At 38.1% G+C, this 23,414-nt stretch overlaps 1 protein-coding gene across 2 annotated transcripts in view; it reads right to left on the bottom strand.

Moving 5' to 3' along the window:
- Positions 1–23,414, bottom strand: part of GRM8 (glutamate metabotropic receptor 8) — an 832,302-nt gene that overhangs the window by 443,476 nt on the left and 365,412 nt on the right. For both annotated transcript variants that reach the window (XM_033193152.1, XM_033193151.1), the window contains exons 4-6: positions 17,237–17,372; positions 16,651–16,805; positions 15,370–15,507 (exon numbers count right to left, since the gene is read on the bottom strand). In XM_033193152.1, the coding sequence (XP_033049043.1) occupies positions 15,370–15,507; positions 16,651–16,805; positions 17,237–17,372 (429 nt within the window). The remainder of the gene's footprint in view (positions 1–15,369; positions 15,508–16,650; positions 16,806–17,236; positions 17,373–23,414) is intronic.

Here is a 23,414-nt window from a genome sequence, read left to right as displayed (position 1 = left end):
TTTTGAATAATATCTTCTGAAGAAAGTAATGCTTTCTTGAGTAATACTCAAGAAAGTAATACCTTCAATTCCCAAGTACTATAGTTTATATGTGACCAGTTTTTGATATAATAAAATATATAAAAATGTAAAGTTGAACCTTAGATGTCTATCTAGTGCTTATTCTGAGCAGCAATGAAATAACGGAATAGAACACAGCAAAAGGCCGAAAAAAGGAAGGGCTGCATTTTAGGAGTGCAGAGAAGCATTACTTCGGAAATGTGTCCAGACAAAGAGAACTGATTCAAGGGACGTGGGTAAGGGCCAGGTGGACTAAGGAAGAGGTAGTCTATCTGGGTGTCTCAAAAAATAAGTTTTCATTCTGGAATCTGAAAAGAGAATGAATGCACCTGAAAATCAAACCAGCAGAGAGTGTTTGAAGAACTTGAGTTAAAGAATCAACTAGAGATAGGTACATCAGACATAGGAAGGGAAACCTGTAGCTAACTGATAGCTTCCATAAAGACAAATTGAAGAATAATACTGTGTATGGTTTACAAATGCAGGCAGTATTTTTCTGGAGGTGTCCTTGTAGTGAATCTACTATCTTTATATTTGCCATGTTAAAGATACTACTGAGCTGTCCAGAGGGCAGTCAAGGAAAAAAGATTTTTGTCCATAGGGTTGTGGTCCTTGAGAAATCCTGGAGCTCCTGTGTGATTAGGAAGTTACCAGAAACAGAACATGCTGTGAGTGTCTGTGTTTGAAGTGAAGGGAGGGAGATGGTGATAATGATGAGTTTGCCCCTTTTGACAAATCTTACTCTCTGCTTATTTATATCAAATTACCATCATCACCCTCATCTCCAGTGATTACCCAAGTCTCTTGTTCACACTCCTCTCAACTCTGTCTACATCTACCTCCCCCTCAAACACACACTGAAGTTATTAAGAATTGAAAGAACAAATTGTTTGCCCATCCTCATAATCATCTGTCCTAAAGGTCGTTTAAACATTTAATCAAACCTGCAGTCCTCCAGGGGAACGTGTGAGTCATGCCGTTCATCCCACACGCGCAAATGGGGCTTTGTGTCAGTCTTAGGAATGATGCAGACTGGTCCCACAAAGAAATCAGTAACAGGGACAGTTTCTGTCATTAGGTAGAGAACAAAAAGCTAACAGGTTCCTGGACTCTACTGAAACTTTCGCACCAATTAATGAAACCCCTATGGAAAGCATCATGCCAGAATTCAAGAAAGCTGGCCATGTATTGACATGTAAACTAACACTCCTGCAAAAGACGGGGTAGGTGAGCATCCTAAGTCAATATGAACTTTGTGTTTTTCTGCTACTTTGGATCAGCTACACTGCTGCTCCCTTTCACAGGTACAAATACACAAAAGAGGGCTTCTGTTTCATAAAAGCGACTCCGACAAATGACACTCCTCAGGGTGCTGATCCCAACACTGGCAGCCAGCCCGTTCTGTGCCCTCAGCCTGCCGGTACTTTTCACTTCCAAAGCTATCAGCCTGCTTCAGACCTATGCCTTCACTCTGACTAGGGACAAAGAAAAGATCACAGTGGAGATCCTTCTGCATGCTGCTAATAAGCCTATTTAGAGTCAATGAGAAAGCCTCATTTTGCACCACCAATAAAGGCCTTCAAGAGTACTACTGAATCAGAAAAACCGAAATGTTTCTATGTACTCCCTGTCCTCATTTTACATCAGCCTGAGAGGTGACACTCGGCAAAATATTGGACACGATGACCTCTAAGTTTCCTTCCTTCTCTAATGTCCTCTGGTTCTCTGTTGGCCAGCAAGATTTAAATTTTCTTTAAATTATCTCATATTCTGATGGATTCCTGAGCCCTTTTTCAGTTTTAGGTAATCTCCCTGTGGTTTGCTGAATTGGCATATCTGGAGTCTAGGATCTCTCTTGGCAAAGAACTGAATATTGCTCCCATCCAACAGCTTAAGTAGCACTGCCTATTTTCTTTCTGAAAGAGATCTGGGTAGGAGGCAGGTGCAGAGCATCTTTCCACCTCCCACAGAAGAGCTAGGGAAAGCTTTGTTGTTCATGAACCATGAACAAAAGGATAATTCAAACCAGTAATAATATCCTTAATGAAAAATAATAATCATTTTCCCAAATGAAAATCCATAATTCTAACCATTTGATCACAGTGATGTAAGCAAACAAACTTGCAGCTAAAGGTTATATATGGGTCAGAGATTTAATGGAAAGTGATACATGGGTGGAATGACATCACCTACTTGTCAGAATACTAACTCCTCTACTACATCCTATGTCAGCCCACCGTTGGGGTGTAAGGGAAACGTGCATGAACAGATAAATACCCATTTCTAAACATAATGCAAGTTTGACATTTAAGCTCAATAGTTTAGCTATAGAGCATGTTGGTAACAAAAAAAGAAACCAGAGCAATTTGAGTGACCTTTGTGAAAGACAGGCATAAAGGTAGCAACCACCACTCTCACCACCAAAATCTAAAAACACGGAAAATTAGCATTTATCAATATTTCTCAGAGATTAAGTTACCTACCCAAGATTCCAGAGCTACGGAGCAGTGTTTGAGTGTCTACTAACAAGGCTGGGAATTATTAGACACAGAAAGCATAACAGAAACATTTAGTTCCTCTTGGGTCTTTTGGTCCAGTTGATAAACCTGCCAGCACTTTGAACAGATTTTCACTTACTGCAAAGAAAAATGCTTAGCTCTATTACTGTCTATCTGGGTGGCAAGTAGCACAACCCCACCATCTGTAAAATAATATTTTGGTAGACTAGAGGGCATGTTGTCAAAGGAACCCAAAGGAGAATTATTTTGATAAAGTTAGGGACACTCTCTAATATGTGTGTTTTATAATTCTGCAACTTATGTAGAAATATATCTGAATGACATATTGTTGAAAAGCTGTATATCATTTTAATTTTAATAAATCAAATCACATTTTATATTCACTGACTAGGAAGTATTTAGGAAATCTGTGAGATATTAGTTTAATATAAATAATTTGTGTATATTGCAAATATTCACCTCCTGACTTAATTCAGAATTTTTACATAAAAACAAAAATTTAATTCTTTAATATCATCTTAAAATGAGGGATGTTCATGCCATGTTAAATAAATAATTTCCATTTATTTATAATACATTGTATTAGTTAGGATGCTTGCAGTTGAAAATGATAGACAATCCAATCCAAAATAGTTTTAAAAATTGTTGTTCTATAGGTCTATCACCCTAGACTTCTGCTGTCCAATATGATAGTCATTAGCCACATTTAAAGGTAAAGAAATTAAAGTTGCATTTACATTAAATGAAAAGTAATTAAAGTTAAATACAATTTGAAATTTGGTTTTTTTCAGTTTGTACTAGCCGTATTCCATCAAGTGACCAATGGCCACATGTCACTAATGGCTACTCTATTGAACAACGCAGATATGGAAAAATCTTCTTCACCTCAGAAAGTTCTATTAGATAGAACTTCAAAGAAAAGGAAGTTGTTAAATCAGTAAGCAACAGTATCTGTTATATTCCTTATGTAGCAGGCAATAATCTTTATGCATATTATTTCCTTTAACATCCCAACCACTCTATGCGACAAGTATTATTATAATGTATTAGTCTGGACTGTGGGTTGCTAGCTAAAAATGGGAAAGCATAATTAAGAGAACCTTGAACTATCTCACATACCTACAAGAAGAACCTGGTTAAGGTCCTCATCACCATCAGAATTATTTCCATCTGTCACCTTTATTCTGTTGCACAAGTCAGTATTATTCCTCCAGGTCAGCTTCCCCCCTGTGGTGGAAACTTCCCACCCTCATATCTTACAGTGTCAAACTACTGCCACCCACCCCCTGAGAGAGAATGATCCTCCTCCTTTCATTCCCATTTGAGACATTACCCGGAAGGACTCTGTTAATTTACCTTTGGTGAAGAGCTCAGTGTTAAATCAATCAGTTGTGGCTGAAGAGACCCTGGCGAGAGGATCAGGGTTGTAGGAGAGAGATATGGCCAGAGGGGCTCCACTTATGGACAGGGAAACAATTTCTAGAGAAACTGGAATGCCAGGATCCTCTCCTTCAACACATTTCTGAGTACTCAAGGCTCTATCTCAGGCCCTCTGCAATTTCCACTCCACATACCTTCTGGGTCTGTCTCGCCAAGTCCCATTAACATACTAGTGAGCCCCCAGTTCTGTCTCAGCAAGACCTTGTATTCTTAGCTTCAGACTCACATAACCAACTAACCCCTTCCCAGACATCTGCAGCTATATATTTCATAGGCTCCTTAAACTCAGTATATCCCACAAAATTCATCATCCTCCCTTGCCCAATCATTCATTATATCAGGAATGCTCTTGCAATCAATGACTAAATTTCCCATTCCAAGAATCAAGGCATCAACCATGATTTGTCCTCTCTTTAAAAATCCAATTAATTGCCAAGCCCTACATATATATCCCTAAAATGTCTTTTTATTAATATATCCATCTACTTCTATCCATTCCTAGTACAGTGCGACCATCATAGGCTAGGCCACTATCATTTCTGGAGAATTACTGTAATATCTCATGGGTCTCCCTTCCTCCAGTGTTATGCCTCACCAATACATTATCCATATTACAGCCAGAATAATCTTTCTAAGATGGTGATTCTATTATTCTGCTCAAAACCTTCTGGTGCCCATTCATTGACTTTCAAAACATTTTTCAACTGCCACTTGAGGCATATAAAGTCTTATATGATCTATCCCTTGCCTGGGTCTCTATCCTTACTCTCTTACTATCCCCCTCTCCTAGTCTCTACAACTGCCATTCCTTCTCTTGCCCACTGATCTTTGTGCCTCTCTCTGGTTAAAATAATAATACTACTGATCACCTGTTTTTATTTTATTTTAATTCTGCTCATATTTTAGTCTCAACTTCAATGACATCAATCTTCTCCCTTAGGCTACATCAATTCTCCCTGCTATATGCAGTCTATTCACTTAACATAACACATTGCATTGCAGGAACTGGGCTAAATTATTCACCTTCCCAATTAGACTGTAAGCCCCATGAGGACAAGAACCATTTTCGTTTTGCTCACCAACATGTCCTTGACATCTAATAGATAGTGCTTGACAAAGAGCAGAAAATAAGCCGAATTTAATTCTTTCATTTATTCCACAAGTATTTTAAGGAAGTCTATTTGTGCCAGATGCCACCCAAGGCACCGAGATGCAGCTGTGAATGAAACAAAATCTCTTGCTCATGTTCTTGCAGGGTAAAAAAACCCAATAAACTAATAATTTTTTAGAAAATGCTTAAATTGTATAAATAAATACAGTTTTAACATTTGTATAACTTTTTACATTTTTAAAATTGTATAAATGAAACCTTTTTAAATGACATTTTCCATTATGTACTCCAAGTTGTCTTTTCATTATTCTGTTATCTCATTAGAGGTAGTATGGAAATAAAGTACTTTCCCCTCAAATAGTAAAAATGTAATTTGTTTTAAGAAAAACAAAACACTACGGAGCCATGGCATTTATAAAGAGGTAACCAAATATTCCAATTAAATATTCAGGTAACCAAATACTCCAATTATTCAGGTAAACAAATATTCCAAATATAAAATTTGACTGATTTTATAGGACACAGGCCTATATGTGTTTCTGGAATCATATTCCCATTTAAATTAGCATCGCAGTCAGGAATTTAAAGACAAATATCAGAATAGTTCTTTTTCTTCTTAAATTCCAGTAAAAGCCCTTGTATAACTATGTTGAGCTTTTTCTTTTATTAAAAAATATTATTCTAAGAATTAAAATATTTATCAAATGCATGCAAGCTAGGCACCATGCATCATATCTACATCGCTTTAAAAAAAAACAGGAGGACTATTTGGCCATACGATATAGACCAATTAATTAACTTAACAGATATATAATGCTAAGCATATGCTAAGTCCTGAGGATACAGACCCTGCTTACTAGCACCTTACAAACTATTGTCTGATTATTATCTTCTCCACTAAATATAAGCTCCTTGAGGGCAGATGTTTAGCACAACATAGAGTTTAACAAATGTCGTAAGTAATCAAAAAATAATCAAGACTCTTCAGTAGGTTTTCTCAATTAGCCTTAGTAAGCTCTAATCACATTTTATGTCTCCTTTGCCCTACTGTATCCGATCCTTTGTTCTGCTAGTTAGTTCTTTTGTTTAGCTATGTTCTTAAGAGTTTGTGGTAATTCTCTTGTATTTCAACAAATCATATCTATGAGACTCTCTCAAATCCCCTGAGTTAAAAGGAATCCCAAGATAAAACAGAGAATAAATATTATTTCTGAAATATAAATAGTCTCCTGTATTTATGTGCTTTGTATCATTTTTGGAAAAGAGGAAAAATCAAGTTTTCCTAATATTGAATCATCTATATACATTGTTCCTTTTTTAAATTTTGTTTGGTTTTAACGAATTGGTTCCCTCAACTGAAGTGTAATAACCATTTAAAGGAAGATAATTTCTCCTAATATTTCTGCATTTTTCTAAACTTTATCATCCTCTCTGGCCCAAGCCTTACCATAGTTTTTCAAATAATTGGCGATCAAAAATGCTGACCTGTCACCTGTTTGCCTATATTCTCTTTTCCATTTCTGAGTTCTTCAGTGTAGTATTCCAGAGATTGTGTTTATTCAGATACGTTGATCTTTCAACCGATCAAGCTAATGGCAGCTTCTGCTGTGGGTTTTGCAGAAAGGATTTCCTAGACTCCTGAATTCATTTTTTTCTCTCTGTAGGATGAGCACTTTTCTGTTTTAAATTATTGTCTGAAAAAATGTGAGCATTTATGTACTCTTGAAATTTTAACTAGAATTGCTTCACTTCTAAAAATGTTAGTTTCTCAGACCAAATGCATCAATCTGACACCCCTAGAAGTCAGGCGCTTCACAAAGAGGGAATACATAAGCTTAGATGGCCATCGAAAAAACATACTGGCCCACATACCAGGAAAAATAGTAGAATGGGTCAGTACAACTCAGCCCCACTTTGGGAAAGGTCTTCAGAGCAGGAAAGGATGAAGGAAAGAAGCAAGTATCAAATCAGACTTCAGTCCTATCATCGTTAGGAAGCTATAGGGCTTTAGACAACTAACTTGACTAGATGAGCCTCAATTTCCCTTTCTGCAAAGTGAGGAAACTGAGCAAAATAATCTCTAAGGACCTCTTCAACTCCTCCACTCTATGTATATTTATGATTGACAGTACAGTGTTTTAAGTTTTCAGAATATTTTTTGTTTCTGACATGGCAAACTTTACAATCTGCTTTGCAGATTTTGAAGATACAGGTGCATCTGTGTACATTTCTTTAAATTTAGTAATTTAGTAATTAAGCTTCCCACTTTCAAATTTACTAATGAGAAAAACATGCGCACACACACATATACATATTACTCCGTCATTATACTTTACTGATTTGAATACATCAGTAGAGTAAGTATATAAAGCAGGCTACTGATTACATGTTTTTTGTATCGACAATGTATACATCAAGTCTTATTTAGACTGTCTTCTGTAAGATACCTTGAATTTATCAGTAAGCTTTAGCACAGATGAATGTTTATTTTGCTAATTTAGCTTCAGGTGCTATGGTTATCATTATAAACTAACTCTAATATTCTCTATTACTCAAAGTATACCCTAGAGCTCACAAGGATCCATGTCACCTGGGAACTGGTCAGAAATGCAGAATGCCTACCTCCAGAGCTACAAAATCAAAATCTGCATGTTAACAAGGTGCTCAAGTGATTTTGTGCACACTAATGTTCTAGAATGCTGTTAGACATAGTACTTCCCATATTGCTTTAAAATAGTTTAAAATAGATTTTTTTTTCTTTAAGAGAATGAACAAATGAGTAAACTAACTGTAATTTAGCAACATGAACTGCTATAATTCAATGTCATTGGACTTACAGGTATAGAAACTTCTAGTTGATAGTTTCTCCTATTTTGCTTTTTGCTTAATGTAGTCATAGGTCTACTCTAATGCAAGGCAAGGGGCCAGGGAACTGGATGTAAAGGTTTATGCTGTTTAAGACCCACTAGCAAAGACTACATATATCATTGAAAATCAATGTGAAGAATATTTAAAAATTTACTACTTTATAAAGGATTAGGTAATAACCAATATGTTATTTTTGCTTCACTTTATAGTTGGTGATTAAAATTCCAAAATGTATTGCATCATACATAAAGTATCATAAAGAGCAAAAACAGAAAAATATTTTTCAACTTTGTGGTAAAATGTCTAATATAAGTAAATAATCAATGGAGGATATAAATGTCAAGGACAAATCCAAGTAAAAGAAACCAGGATCCTGGCTGCAGCTCCAAGATTAACACTGTGGTTTGTCAATAATTCACTTTACTTCTCTGGGTTCTAGTTTCTTCACTAGAAAACAAGAGATTGATTCTTATTTTACATCCCAGCTCTAAATTCTGAAATCTAGTATGTCTGAAATCAATGCCTGTTTTGTCATCTCAGATGGATCTATTGAAATTCAACATGAAATATCAGAAACAGCAAAAATAAGCCATCCTTGGATTTCTGCTATTTTACTTGCGAAGAACAAGAGCATATGGATGGCCACCTCCTCGTGCTAATGTAAATGCATTCTCCCCGACAGAGTTTTACTCTAGGCAAGGGGAAAAAGGGGGTGGAAGAACACATTTTAATTCAGGGGAACCTACCTGGGTTATCTTTCACTCTGAATCACCAAATCAAATTATGTAAATTCATCCCCCTTGACGACTACCTACTTCCTTCATATGGTCTCTATGAGTCCTGAGTGAATACAGGAGAGCTTATACCTTTCATGACTTCGCAAAACAAACAGAGGACTGCTGAGAGGTAGTTATACCTGAAAAGTTACCTACTTAATCTAGCACCAGAAAATAAACTGACAGGTCTTTCAGGGAGCTAATTATTGAGCCTGCTATTTGGTTCACTGACAGGATTGCTTGTTTGTGGGAAGAAACATATTTGTGCATTGCTTTTTCCATTACCGCTATTTCTATCATCATAAATAAGAATCAATAGGCCATTTTGCATAGCATATGCTCACCACTATTTAGTATCTGAGTGTCAGTTGTATGCAGGCTAAGCAGCAGTGCCCCAGCCTCCTGACTGAGAATTAAAACCTAACAAAGAAAACACCTCAAATTCCACAAGACAGTGTATATGTCTTTGTGAGCTCCTTGAGAGCAAGGGAGGAGTTTGTCTCCTCTATCTGAAGCACAGTGCCTAGCACGTGGTGGGCTTCGAAATGTGTAAACAACTAAATGAATAATGAATGAATGGATGGATGGATGAAACAAAGGAAGGTTTTAAGATAGGATGTGGAATCAACTGTACTTACTGGGTCAGTCAAGGGATGTTGTTTTGATAAAGGCAGAGCTATTTACAATTCTTTTTTTTTGTTTTTTTGAGACGGAGTCTCGCTCTGTCACCCAGGCTGGAGCGCAGTGGTGGGATCTCAGCTCACTGCAAGCTCCTCCTCCCAGGTTTATGCCATTCTCCTGGCTCAGCCTCCCAAGTAGCTGGGACTACAGGAGCCCAGCTAGGTTTTTGTATTTTTTAGTAGAGACGGGGTTTAACTGTGTTAGCCAGGATGGTCTCGATCTCCTGACCTCATGATCCGCCCGTCTCGGCCTCCCAAAGTGCTGGGATTATAGGCTTGAGCCACCGCACCCGGCCAGCTATTAACAATTCTTGATGGAGAAAGGAAGGAAAAGACCCGGCCTGAGTCCAGAGGGAGCTGGCTATTGTTTAGCAGCTTAACCCACATACTCAGGTATCTGCAATATTCACTATCGGGTCCTCACTATAGAATACAAGAAATCAGAATGACGGTCATTTAAAAAGTAAAGCAAAACCTCTGAAGAAAGACTCTCTACTGCCAATGAGAATATTGCTGGACAAAACAAGGTCAAGTAAGGGACTGATCAGAGAAAAGATAAGAATGAGAAAAAATGAGGTGATGAAGGGAGAGGAATTGTGGCAGAGCCCTGAGTGGGGAATAAGTGTGTGAAAAATGTGTAAAGACAGGGAGAGGATGAAGACGCAATTCTCAAGAGAGTCTGTGGGTGTCTGGGTTTTGGAGAGTGGAAAGACATTAAGCCTGAGAGTACAATGAGGGAGGAAGAGAGGGAGGGAGAGGTCAGATAAAAGTCTATAAAATAACACCCATCACCACTGATAACAAGTATAAAAGAGTCCTTTTCTCTTCTCGAGAAAGACAAAGGGAATTTTAAGTAGGATTAAGTAGTAGTAGCTTTCAGAACTCAGCAGCTCTCAGAAGCAATAATAACTACATAAATAGCTAAGTGGATGGTAGGAATTACCTCACTTGGAATTTGGCCAGCAAATCAAAAGTTAGCAGTAATATCACATCTTTTTGAAAGCTTTCCTGAGATTCTAGAGGGGAAAATTATCTCAGAAAACTGTTTCTACTGAGTAAATTTCAGGAAGAAATGCTGCTCACTGCTTGAAGATGTTCTGTCTCTGGAAAACTGGTAAGACAGAAGCCCCTCCCTGCTGGGAAGCACTCTCTCATCCATGTAAATACATTGCCAATATTGCCCCCAGTGGAAGCAAATAATTACATTCGCAGATTACCGTCGCCTAATGTAAAATTTTACTCAACGCATATAACCTATCAATGATGTTCTGAATGCACAAAAAGGAGCCCATGGATATCTCACTTTCAGAGAGTGCCTTAACTTTTTAACTCATTGCAGATAGTTAAAATGTAAACTTTTTAAGGCCACATTTTAAAACACTTTGCAAATGCTGGACACCTCTACTCATGAACATCCTGTAAATTTTTCAAGTACATTTGACCACTAACATGCCAGATCATCTTCCCTGCTCCCCTAAAACAGAGATGAAAACTGGGTATAATGGTAATTTGGGGGGCAAATATCTTCTCTCATCATCTGAAAATTGTCATATGTTGCTTTTTTAAAAAATTAAATTAGTGTTATTTGTTTTCTACCCAGAGACAAGTTATTTTGGTATCACCCACAATGGAATTTGCATGAAAATCTGTTTATTGACCCAGTTCCCTAGGGGTACATTTGCCCTAGCACTTGGAGTAAACACCATTTTCATTGCACTAGAAATAGTTCTAATTGGACAAATTGTTATAATTTTAGCAACACCCAAATAAATCAAAGGAATTGGAGGCAGACATGCCACAGAATCTGGATTCGATCACAAACCAGTTCAGTATTTGTGCCTGAAATAAAAGTCTAGTCATATACTATCTACAGATGCTAAAGGAACAGCTACATACCTTGACTGAACTTAGAAAAAAAAATGTTTTAATTGTACTTTAAGCTCTGGGATACGCGTGCAGAACATGCAGGTTTGTTACATAGGTATACATGTGCCATTGTGGTTTGCTGCACCTATCAACTTGTCATCCAGGTTTTAAGCCCCCAATGCATTAGGTATTTGGCCTAATTCTCTCCCTCCCCTTGCCCCAAACCCGACAGGCCCCAGTGTGTGATGTTCCCCTCCCTGTGTCCATATGTTCTCATTGTTCAACTCCCACTTACAAGTTTAAAAAAAAAAAGAAAGAAAATATGAGTTCAGAGAAACTGGTTGTTCTGAAGACAGCCTATTGAAAAGTTATGTGACTGGTTAACTGTGTGTGTGTGTGTATGAGTTCATCCATTTCATTAACTGGGGTATTTTCACTAATACAGTCTAAATAACAGGAAATGAATTTATAGAGAATCAAACAATAACATTCAGAACTCAAAGTTAAGCATAGTGTAAAATATATCTCAGTGGAAAGCACGTAAGTGTCTAAATTCTCCTTCCAAACCCTTCTATAAACTCTGTGTTTTCCATTATCCCTTGACATGTATCATCCTCTCCAAGAAGCTGGACCTTTTTACTGCTGTTCACGTACCTCCACGTCATGCCCTACTCTATGCCTTTGTCCTGCTCACTCCCCCTTTCCTCTCATCTTGGACGTCTTTCCCAAATCCTTGTCATCAAACACTCATCTCCTCCACAGAGCTTTGGATTTTACAATGTTAACTTACACATATTTTCTGAACTTCCCTAATTATCTATATCCAAATTTAGCATTTAATCATAGAACTCTCCTCTCTGATTACATATATGTTTGTGTGTACCTTTTTTCCCTCAACCAAATGACATGATTTAAAGGTAACACTGGTCTTTAATGCCTCTCCTTAAAGTTTCCATCAAGATCCTACTCTGCATTTAATCTCTTTCACTAGTTATCCCTTCTCTTTTCATTTTTTGAAAACATGCTTAAATGTGCCCTATCCTGAAGAAATCTCCTCAATTCTTTCTTAAGCTCTCCCACCATATCTACTTTCTTTCCCTCAAAACTTCTTGAAACAGCATCCCTTCCTCCACTTCTATTCTGTTCTCTCTCAACCCCTCCAATTTGGTTACCCAGGCACACCCTTCTCTCTCAGCCACAGATCCCTACAGCACCGAATCCTCATGCACCGTCTTTCTCCTGGAGACTGGGACAACCTTGACTCCCGGATCATCTCCTTCCCCCAAGCCCAGCATTCTCTGTGTTCTTTCCTGTTCCTGCCCTTGAATTCTCAGTCATCACTCCTCATCTTTCCTCAGTCTCCCATGGCAATTGCATCTCTGCTTTTGTCTTTAACTTCGAAATCTCCAAGACTCCCTAATCTCAAATTTTAGTGAACTCTCTGTGGGGTCCCAGACCTTATGCTGCCACCTGCTGGCCAGTTCCATGGGGCTATCTCAGAACAAAATTCAAGTTTATTCCCAAACACCTAACCATACTATTTACTTTATTTTTCCTCTGTTAACTAATCACATCACCATTTTCCTAGACCTCCCTGATAGAGGTTTAACATCAGCATCCTCCATGACTTAACGATCTTCGCCCCCAGCATCAACCACTCAGCGTGTACTATAAATATAACGCTACCTTCCAGAGCGTCTGTCCTCTGTGTTATATCCCTACCTAGCTCTTTTTTTTTTTTTTTTTTTTTTTGTGACCCAGTCTCACTCTGTCGCCCAGGCTGGAGTGCAGTGGCGCGATCTCGGCTCACTGCAACCTCCACCTCCCCAGTTCAAGCAATTCTCCTGCCTCAGCCTCCCAAGCAGCTGGGACTACAGGTGCCCGCCACCACGCTGGGCTAATTTTTTGTATTTTTAGTAGAGACGGGTTTTCACCGTGTTGCCCAGGCTGGTCTCGAACTCCTGAGCTCAGGCAATCCGCCCACCTCGGCCTGCCAAAGTGCTAGGATTATAGGCGTGCACCACCGTGCCCGGCCCCTAGTTAGCTCTTCTTAGACCATGACTGCCTGTCCCCAGCATACTGGATGAGACCTCACTGACCTGCCTCCATTTTCTCCCCTGAACCCCAATCCTCCTGACACTTCTGCCAGGCAAATCTTCTTGAACCAAGTGTCTGAGCAATTCTCTAGATAAAGAGTCTCAAGACATTGTGTCCTACTGGTAGAATAAAGCCCAAATTCCTCAACTCTGGAACTTCTAGAAAGAACTTCAAGGCCGTGCATGACCTGGCTGCAGACTATCACCATAGCCTCGGCTGGCATCACGCTTCCTCTTGCGATATTCACTCTGGCTCCAACCTCCCTGAACTATTTTTTTTTTTCCTGTACTTTGAACAAAAGAGCCTTTCTCCAGTGCTAGAGCTTGTCATGCACTCCTGTCATATCTTTACACAGCTGACCACTTCTTGTCACTCAGGTTTTACCTCAAATGTCACCTCCTCTGGCAAAGCATACTCGGACCACACAATCTAATTACCTTCCTCCTCCTAATACCCAGGTGAGTCTTTCACAGTTAATCTGTTGTATTTCTTCTAAGCACATCTCAGCATCTGAACGCATCTGTTCATTTATGTTTATTACGGAGTGTCCGTCTCCGCACACTCAAATATAAGCCCCATGCGCATGAATATTGCCTTTCTTCACTCAGCCCAGCTCCTGGAAAAGTGCTTGGCACACAGAAGCCTGAAATCAGATTCCTCCACAGCGTGGCACTCATTTCCACCTCCTTATTCTGTCTCTGTTTATATGTCTGTGCTAGTTTTTAGCACATTACATGTTTTATTTGAACAGCTATTTCCAAAGAAAGTGAGGAGGAGGGAAAGGAGGACATATCAAAGTCTAGGGGTGGCGGGGTACAAGAAGGAATGAATCATTTCTGAAACACACATTCAAGTTGTGTAGTTTTCAGTGTAAAGGATTTGTGCATTTTTGTTAAAATTGATCCTAATGTTGCATGTTTTTGATTCTGCTATAAGAAGCATTCTTTAAATTTCATTTTCTACGTGCTAGTTTCTAATATGTGTATTAAAAATGAATGTGTGTATTGACCTCATAGCTGTAACCTTGCTAAATTTACTACTCAGTTCTAGGTAACTTTTAAAATTATGTGGTTTTGGGCCAGGCACAGTGGCTCATGCCTGTAATCTCAGCACTTTGGGAGGCTGAGGTGGGCGGATCACAAGGTCAGGAGTTTGAGACCAGCCTGGCCAATATGGTGAAACCCCATCTCTACTAAAAATACAAAAATTAGCCGGGCATAGTGGCACGCGCCTGTAGTCCCAGCTAGTCAGGAGGCTGAGGCAGGAGAATCTTGAAACCAGAAGGCGAAGGTTGCAGTGAGCCAAGATTGCGCCACTGCAGTCCACTCCAGCCTGGGCGAAAGAGCAAAACTCCGTCTCAAAAACAAAAACAAAACTGCAGTTTGTTCCTATGTGCACAATCATCTGAAAATATAGTTTTAATCATATATTCAAAAATGCTTATTCAATATCATTATTATTTTTAAGCACAAGCTATGGAAAGTAAGGCATCAAAAAATCATGCATGTTTCAGGATAGCTACTATGCAGGATTTAAGAAAATAATAGTATTATAGGGGACAGGGATTAAAATAGTTGAAAAATACTGTCTTATAGCAACTTATTATGATGCATATTACATTTTGAACTCTTGGAGAACAATACCATGTCTTGTTTATTTGTCTGTATTCTAGCAATCCTAATAAAGTACATTTTCTAAAGTAGACAATAAAAGTTTTCCAGATACCCCAGTACTATATGCATGGTATATGTTCAATAAAATCTTGCTGATCGATTGAAAGAACCAATAAACAAATTTAAGTTTGTTGAATGATCAGTGTATGCTCAGCCCTGCTGAGACACTATAACAAAAGACACACAAAAAAATAGAAAATACACTCATCGTTATCCATAAACATCATTTATCAGGTAATGCTGAAACAAATGCACCACAGAAAACATTTGAGTGGTTACCTGTGCATTTCTTTATATGACTGTTCCTTTTCCCATGTGATCCTAACTTGCAACCAAAATTCTCCTCCCAAAATTCTGCAAACCACACATTTCTTCGATTGTTGGCAAGAGTTCGGCTTCTAAAGTATCGATCAAATCCTATTTCAAAGGAGAAAGGTAAGATTTTAATATTCTTTCAAAATTAAATATTGTCAGAACTTTCGAATGGATATTATATTGTGATCATTGTACGAAAAGAAACACACACACACATACAACAAATGAGAGGAAGCCAGTAGCCCATAAACAAGGCTTCTCTTATGGCAAAAGCCAAGGAGGGTCAATGGACAATCCCCCCACACCATCACCACTACTCAAGCACCTGGATCTATGAATAAGTACAACAGGAAAGCCTGGGATCAGTGTCCTTCTTATACCCTCCCCTACTCTACTTTTCCCAGAGGCAGGAACCAGTGACTTCAGGCTGAATCCTGGATACTCAGAACCCAACTTAAACTTCCTTCATTCTTTCCTCTTTCCTAGCAGGGATCAATGTTCCAGACTTCCCTGTGTTTCCACATACTTCAAAATTTCTCTCTCCTATATGTTCTGTTTTCAGTTAATTCAATAAAGCAATCATGTTAATGTCATCTTATGGAATCATGGGTAAGAGAACTCAAGTGTCAGTTTGCTCAGGTAACCACTTTATTGAAGGGAGACTCCCTGGAAATAATGCCTTACTCCAAAGGATAATATTAAAAGTGAGAATTTCAGTTACTGTCAAACTGATTGGAAAATATGTTTAGAAGATAGACTGCCTCTCAGGATGCTCCAAGTCTTTCCTGTTGCATTTATTTATCCATAGGATAGGCCCAGCATCATATATTCATTTTCTATAAATCAAGCATCTTCTCTCCAACAATGCTATGATTACCATAAATGCCCACGGAAATAAGCAAACTCAAACTCAAAGTGCAATTACTAACATAATGGAAGTAACTGACTATGGCCTTTTTCTTAAAAAAAAAAATCTAATGGGGACTCTTTCCTAAATACACATACACACTATATAAATATAATAAATATATGTGTGTATATATATAATACATATGTGTGTGTGTATATATATATATGCATGTGCATGCTGGTTTAAATACTGGTCTTGACAATTCTGCCACCAAAGCTAAAATTTGTATCAAGTCATCAGTCATGAGTGCATTTCCTCGTATTATGATACTCCAATTTTGCCTTTGAGTTTAGATCCAACTGCAATGGAACAAACTCTCTATGGTGCATTCTTACCATCAATTGATGTTCGTTTGGGCAAAATTGTCACAGCCCCTTCTGCAATCTCCTCTTGCTGATAGACAGGTGCTATTTTGGATCCCCAACTATCTGAGCCAATCCAGAGAAAATGCCCACTTTGGTTTAGTTTTTTTGCTGCTTCCAATATCCTCCTATAGGAATAAAAATAAATAATGCATATCACATGTATTAAAAATACCACAATTATGAATATTACAAGAACAGCTTTGGAAAGTTGTATACACTCAGTAGGTCACTGTTGAACAATTAAGACGATCATTCTAACTGCCCACATCTTATCATCTCCTAAAGGCAATATAGCAGAGACTAACTCCAACACATGTTAATTAGCCTTATTCTTAACCTCATTCACATCATTCTGTCTATCACCCTTGTTTGTCTTATCTCATTCAGTCCCCAAGTTTTACTCTGTAGGTATTTCAGATTTACAAACTACAAGGCAGCAGAAGGCAGTCTGTTATTGGAAGGGAATTACAAGCTTTTATGTTGAACATGAAATATGTTAGAAAGAGGATATGGGACACAAATCTGACCCTACATACAGAAGAAAAGTAATCAGCACCTGATGTCATCCTCATTGGCAAACATAATCACTGCTCGAGCATTAGGTGTTTCTAGCAGGCGTTTGATAATTTTTTCAAATTCTCCAGGTCTTGGTTCACGTGGGATTTTCTGTGACTGGGCAATGCAAACACCACCTATTTAAAAAAAAAAAAAGGGTGGGGGGAGCGGGTGATTCAGGAAGAGCATTTATTTAATTAGCAAACTCAATTAGCTACTTTATAAAAGCACATAATTCTGTATGAATATTATTTCTCAAAATATGTGTCACTCTCACCTATTAAGAGCAAATTGTGTTTGTTTGCATTATAATATATTCACCAAATAAATGACAATAATTATTAATCAGACATGGGTTTCTTTCCCAAAATTTAAACATTATTTTTGTGGATATATCTAAGAAAACCAAGATGTATAAGATGTGTGATGAGAGTCAAAAGGTGGAAAGAGGAAGGGCTGTTGTGATTTATGCAACATAAGCCAAAGGACAAGTGACAGAATTAATGAAAGTATGAGTATGTCTTATAGTTGAGACCCTTATTAAGTAGCAAGGTCCTTTTGCTACTTTTATTTACTAGTGGACTTCTCTTAAAGTTAATTAAAGTTAATTTCATTGTATAGCTAATAGAACTGCAGCAAGATCCTCATGCATCAGCATAACAATGTCTTATGAGACAAGTGTTCTTCAAGACTATATAAGACACAGGCAAACCCCAAAGATGCCAACTCTTGATTGACATACATCTCCACTATGAAAATGGCAGAAATACCATCTCATTTTCACTGTAAATAAAAAGAAAGAACCTTATTTTGGCCTCTCCTTCTTAGGCAATGAGGGACAAAAGAGAAAAGTATAGAAAAGATCTCTGCCTCTGAGCTGGGGTAGGAGCAGAAGAAAGAGGTTCCCCCAATTGCAGTGAAACAGAGAGATAACATTCTGAAACTAGATGAGAAAGCAATACTAGCAATAGGTTTCAATTGCATTATGGTATAAACAGTATTTTTTGAAGTCAGCTAAGAATTAAATCACCATTTATAGCATTGCTTCAGTAGGCAAAGGCATTTTTTACTTCCAAACAATTGACAATGCACTCAGTCATCCAACTGTTATTGCATGCCATTATACTCTATGCACTGGGCTCAACATTGGAAATGCACGGTCTAATCCAGGAGTTACCATCTAGTCTGGGAAATAGGCATTTGAATAAGTTACCATGGAATCTATAATAAAGTATATAATTAATAGGATATTCAATATAATCAGAACACAGAAGGAGTAACTAAAGTGCTTGAGAGAGCTGAATTTTAAAGAGCAAATATACATCCATGTGGGGACAAAGTGGAACATGTCTGGTGGAGGCCACAGTATGTAAAAACCTAGCACAATCATGGCCTATGGCAGAGACTGGCTGGATCTGAAGTTGGAAACAATGACCAGGTCCGGCTTGAGAATGGCTTTGTTAGACGTGCCAAATTCTGTAGTCTGAATGTTAATATGTTAAAACTTAATCCCCAGTGTGAAAGTATTAGGAGATGGGATTGTTGAGAGGTGACTAGGTCATGAAAGTGGAGTCCTTATGAATGGGATTAGTGTCCTTATAAGAAAGACTCCAGAGATATTTATTGCACCATCTGCCATGTGAGGACACCGCAAAAAGACACTGAACCAGGAAGAGGGCCCTCATCAGCTCTTGACCATGCTGGCACCTTGATCTCAGACCTTCAGCCTCCAGAACTATAAAAATAAATTACTATTGATTAAGCCATCCAGTATATGATAATTTTTATTTTTATTTTTTTAGATATGGGGGTATCACTCTGTCACCCAGGCTGGAGTGCAGTGGCCAGATCATAGCTCACTGTAGCCTCAAAGCCCTAGGATCCAGTGATTTGCTCACCTCATCCTCCGGAGTAACTAGGATTACAGGCACATGCCACCAAAACCGCACCAGTCTCCTATAATAATTTATTATAGCAGCCCAAAGAGACTAAGACATCAAATAACTTGGACTTTATTCTGAAAACAAGCGGAATCCATTAGGTTCATCAGCAGGAGAAGTACGTGCTAAGCTTTATGCTTTAGGTAGACTTTCAAAGAAGAAAAGTCTGGTAGCCAAATGATAGATTTCCAGGGCTCTGTGATCAAACCTAACACGTACAGCAGATGTATGACTAACTAGTGCTGGCACATAAAACTATTTTTCTTATAAGTTAGAGAACATTCAAAATTATGCCTATAATAGCAGGACTCTTAGTAACCTTATAATACACATTCCAGGGGTGGGAATTGTCCATAATACACAGATTGGGCTGTGTCACTGCCTGCAGTTAGCTAGTCTACTGATACACCACTACTAGTTGTGATAATTGATTCATTCCTTCAGTAAATATTTCTTGAGTGCCCAGTATCTGCCAGATACTGTGTGGGTGTTGTGGACACAATGGTGAATAAAAGAAATTCTCTAAGTTCACAGAATTCAGAAATATTATGGGTAAATCAGGCCTAATGCAAAATAAAAAGAAAGAAGAAGAAGAGAAAAAGAAGGGAGAGGAGAAAGAAGAGGAGCAGGAGGAGGAGGAGAAAGAGGAAGAGGAAGGAGGAGGAGGAGGAGAAAGAGGAAGAGGAAGGAGGAGGAGGAGGAGAAAGAGGAGGAGGAGGGAGTGGAAGAGGAAGAAATGGAAGGAGGAGGAGCAAGTGGAAGGAGGAGGAAGAGATGGAGGAGGAAGAGGAAGAGAAAAAAGGAGGAGGAGGATGAAAAGGAAGAAGAAAGAGGAGGAAGGAGGAGGAGGAAGGAGGAGGAGAAGAAGAAGGAAGCAGAAGCAGTAGAAGCAGAAGCAGAAGAAGAAATAATACATAATTATAAATTATAATGAGCCCTGTGAGGAAGAGCAAACAAATTTAATTTAGATTGAGGACTGCTCAGGGAAAGGCACCCTAAAGTGGTGTAATATAGTCGAGATCAAAAGGATAAGAGCATGGGAAAGGGCAGGAAAGGGCCAATGGAGTCAATGAATGAGGGCGAGAGGGGTGGGCAACAAAAATGAGATGGAGATAAGGGTCAGATTGCAAGGGCCTGTGGAAGACTAGGAATAATTAAATGCTTAACTTTCTCACTAAATGTTTATAATTCTTCGATCTTTAAGTGGCCCATAAGAATATATCTCATGTATGAGCATTGCACTCCATGGAAGAAAAACAGATGAGGATCACTGATACAGATTGCAGCCTGAAGTGGGATGAACAGGAGGCAATGAACCCAGCCAGGAGGTATTGGAATAAGCAGTGGGAAATGATGACTGAGCCAGTGCTACTGGTGCTGGGGAGGAGCAGCTGGAGCTAAGGCAGAATCTCTGAGTTCGAGTCAATGGAGCTTTGTACTGATTTGATGTAAGTAGCGAAGCAACGGGAAACCATGAAGTATGACTCCAAGGATTTGGTCTTTGTGACCAGTTATGTGATGGTATCATTAAACAAGTGGGAAATCCAGGAGGATAAGGAGGAGAAAATAATGATTTTGATTGGAGGCAGGCTGTCTTCAAAGTATGCATGGAATGTCAAACTGAAAAAGTGAATCTGGAGCTAAAGAGAGAGAAGGGAAATGTAATACTTTTGTTAGGGGCTGATAGGTTAGGTCACTGAAGTGTTGTGGGGCAAAGAGGTCACTGAGAGAGAATATTTAAATCAGCAATAGCAAAGGTGAATTCTAGAACTCTGAAAAAAATCACCAGGTTTGGAGAAGGAGGAAAGGAGTGATTACGTATTTTGAGAAAACTTTTGGAATGAAGTCTAGAGGTAAGTTGAAGACTGTGTATAATTTCTTTAAAATGCAAACAAACAAACCTCTGTGAGTGGAAACATTAGGTAACTGCAAAAATGTAACACTAAGTAACACTCTCCAGGGAACAATATCTGTTTCAAAAGATGACTGCCCTTTTAATTAAATTGCCATGATTACTTAAGCAGCCCATTAAAGGCATGTTATATGCTGAGTATCATTCTGAGACTGTTACTGACTCTGTAGCCATAAAAAATTAAGTTCTGAAAATTTTTATTATGACTGTTTCAGAAGAAGCAAACAAGCAATCCAAACATAGTTTAGTCTGAATTCATTGATTTATTTATTCACGATGGACCTATTAAACATTTTTGTTTGTAAAGAGCTGAGTTCACTGAGTTGAATTTTAACATAGCCTAAACCCATTTCACTTTGTGCTATTCCCATACCACACCTCATATCTTTCAACCTGGTCAGTTTGTATTTTCCTGGAAAGAGGCACTGGAGTATTAATCTATTTAAGCTGAACAAATGCTTGTAGAGAACCTGTTTCACATGGCATTGTGCTGTTTGGTGCCTGTAGATATTTTATTAAAGTGTAGATTGATTATTTATCAAATGATTATAGTTAGAAGACTGGGATTATTTCCTGAACCCTGATACCCATTCACACTTTCTTTCTTCCTATCAGTCAAAAAGTCAGACAGCTAATCTATTCGTAAGCACTCATGGTCTACTATGTTTCAGGAGTTACAGACAAAGACTGCCAGTCCTCAGCAGTTATGATATAATTGAATGACAATGCGTACACATAAGAAACATCAGACAAGGGTGTAAATTAGGTAACACAGATAACAGCATAAGATATACCACAGTTCAGTCATAAATGATAAATAGGTCATCCCCTAAAATAGTCCTATGACTTCATAAGAGGAAGGGGTCATTACATACTGTTAGAATTTGGTTTTAAAAATCCAATGAAATTCAAAGATTCAGACCTCATCAAAGATACGTTTTCCATACAATACTCCACATCCATTGCTTGACTTTTTAAAGAGACTCTCTGTCTTGATTTAAATTCCTGGGGTGGGTGGGTGGAAGAGAAGTTGCCCTTCATCAAATAATTTATCCACCACATCTACTCTTCCATGTCTCACTCTGAAAGATTACTAATTGTATACGATTCAAGGGACATTAACTTTCCTATTCTGCAGGGGTGTTCCTGTTCTATAATTTTTAAAGCTTAGTACTTACAGGGAAAATGTTATATTAAGGAATTTATAATTGGGTGTTTTCTAAAATTTCCTGGCTCGTTTCCTTGAAGCCTGTGTATTTTTTTCCTTCTGGTTACTTAACAATAATTTAAAGATCATTTATTGAATTTAACACTTCATGTACACTTTACAATACACATGATCACTCCTTTCCAGTCTCATTTACTCAATGACACCATCTCTATTCCTAATGGCAGAACTTGAAGGTTTGTATCATGACCATCTTTCTGACAAGGAAAATGAGAAACAGGGGTACCAACAGCTTGCAAGATACTGAAATCCAGGTTCAAAACCAGATTTGTCTGCCTCTACGTCTAGATTTCTTCCATCATCTTGCCCATCCACAATTGACTATACCTGTGGCTTTATGGTTTAGTGACTGCAAATGATTGATGCATAAGATAAAACATATTTCAAGACTTGTTTTTTAAAACACTGCCAGTTGTCCCTTGTAAATCTAAGTGACAGCTACATAAATACAGTCCTTCTGTTGAGTAATAAGAGCTTAATTAAGATACTTGGAATTCATGCAGATTATAGAAGTGACTTAAAGCTCTCCAGCATATAGCCAGTCTACCCTCCAAACTTCCCAGCTGTTTCTGTTGATGCGTGTTCTCAGGAAGACTTTTCTGAGGTTCTTGTCTCCTACTTCTTTTGTACTGCAGCAATCATAATAATTTTAATTTCACTTTTTTTTGTTACTTCTTTTTCCTTTTCTTCTTCAATTAGAAATCTATGAGTATTGAACCTTATCTTTCAAATTTATCAGTATACCCCAACACGTATCACTGTGTTTGGTACATAGACTTCAAAAAATATTTGTTGAATGAATAAATGCAAGACTTGTGATAGGTACTTCTAGGATAGAGAAATAGAAATGAGACAGTCCTGCTTTCAAAGACTTCTCCATCAAGTAGGGGAACAAATAGCTATATGTAAATATATGCTTAAAAGTAGATGTCATTAAAAGAAGTAAAAAAAATTATACATATGGGTCATGACTATGCAGAGGAAGTTGTCACTGAAATGGGATCTGCCTCCCAAAATAGTTTCTATTAGGGTACCATGAATTAGAATACTACCTAGGCCTTAGCGTATTCATCTGTAGAGCGGCATTAGAATTTCCTCA

Source organism: Trachypithecus francoisi, unplaced genomic scaffold, assembly GCF_009764315.1.
Source record: "Trachypithecus francoisi isolate TF-2019V2 unplaced genomic scaffold, Tfra_2.0 Lachesis_group4, whole genome shotgun sequence".
Taxonomy (NCBI): domain Eukaryota; kingdom Metazoa; phylum Chordata; class Mammalia; order Primates; family Cercopithecidae; genus Trachypithecus; species Trachypithecus francoisi.
Note: the sequence above shows the minus strand (reverse complement) of the source record. Positions and strands in the feature narration are given on the sequence as shown.